Raw genomic sequence first — 1,186 nt, 5'->3', positions numbered from 1 at the left:
CCCATAGGTGGTTCAGAGCTTGTTCGGCTAGACAGGAGAAGAATTACACTTAACATTTGGAGTAGTTCTCACCAGTGTAACGATCTCGAGGGTTTATCTTCAACAACTTCCGTATGAGATCCTTAGCATCTTCAGAGATGCCTTTCCAATCACTAGCGTTAAAAGTATAGTTGCCAAGCCGAACTTTAGTGAGGACATCAGCGTCAGTCTCGCCGTAAAAAGGAGGATAACCACATAATAAAATATACCTAGTAAAAAACCATACCGCACGCGGAAATATAAGTATAATTTACTATTAGATAAAACGTGTATTATATATATTTTATAGATAAATGATGATATCAAATCTCATTATATTTCCATACGCCATTCAGTGGTGGAGGAATATATGTTCGCTTCCCTCAGCTGAGTTCACAAGGTTTCTCACTAATTATACAAGTTTATATACGAGTTCGGGTAGAAGTGTAGAAAAACCAATGAGAATTTCCTCAATTTTCCTCAAAATTTCCTCAATTTTCCTCAATTTTCCTCAAAATTTCCTCAATTTTCCTCAAAATTTCCTCAATTTTCCCCAGAATTGCCACGAATGTTACCCCTACACATATAAACCACTACGTGCATATTTTCTTACACTGCATATATTCTCTATATTAATAAAATAAGAACATAATCATATAGAATCAATCATATATGAAATGGATGTATATAAAAGATCACAGAAACCTGTCATCATAACGGCTTACATTATAACACCGCAACTCCAAAGGTCACAAGATTCATCATACTTTCCAGCGAGTACTTGAGGGGCAACATAATACGGAGTGCCCGCTTTAGTCGTCATTATATCGTCTTTGCCGAATTTCGTGCTAAGTCCAAAGTCTATTATCTTCAAGCAGGACTTCTCGAGAGGTTCTTTAGTAGAAAAAAGGAAATTTTCCGGTTTCAAGTCTCGATGCATTATATGGTTTTCGTGCATGTAGTAGATTGCCCGCAAAATCTGCTGCATGATGATAGCCGCCTGGACTTCTGTGAAATGTCCAACTTCAATGATCCTATCAAAGAGTTCACCTAAAATACATTAATACACTTACGTTAAGGAGTAGTAGTATGATAATATTATTACCTCCTGTGCATAGTTCCATAATGAGGTATATATCCCGATGATCCTCAAATGTCTCGAATAGTT

General features: G+C 36.5%; 1 protein-coding gene across 1 annotated transcript; it reads right to left on the bottom strand.

Annotated features, from left to right (window-relative positions):
• Positions 1-72: 72 nt before the first annotated feature.
• Positions 73-1,142, bottom strand: Pmar_PMAR020179 (calcium-dependent protein kinase, putative; the record flags this gene model as incomplete). Its single annotated transcript, XM_002776096.1, has 3 exons — positions 73-248; positions 744-1,068; positions 1,124-1,142. Coding segments are annotated over 3 exons (520 nt in total), but the record flags the coding sequence as incomplete, so codon positions are not given.
• Positions 1,143-1,186: the final 44 nt, after the last annotated feature.

The sequence above is a fragment of the Perkinsus marinus genome (assembly GCF_000006405.1).
Source record: "Perkinsus marinus ATCC 50983 genomic scaffold scf_1104296954450, whole genome shotgun sequence".
Lineage (NCBI taxonomy): Eukaryota > Perkinsozoa > Perkinsida > Perkinsidae > Perkinsus > Perkinsus marinus.
This window is presented reverse-complemented; position numbering and strand designations above follow the sequence as displayed.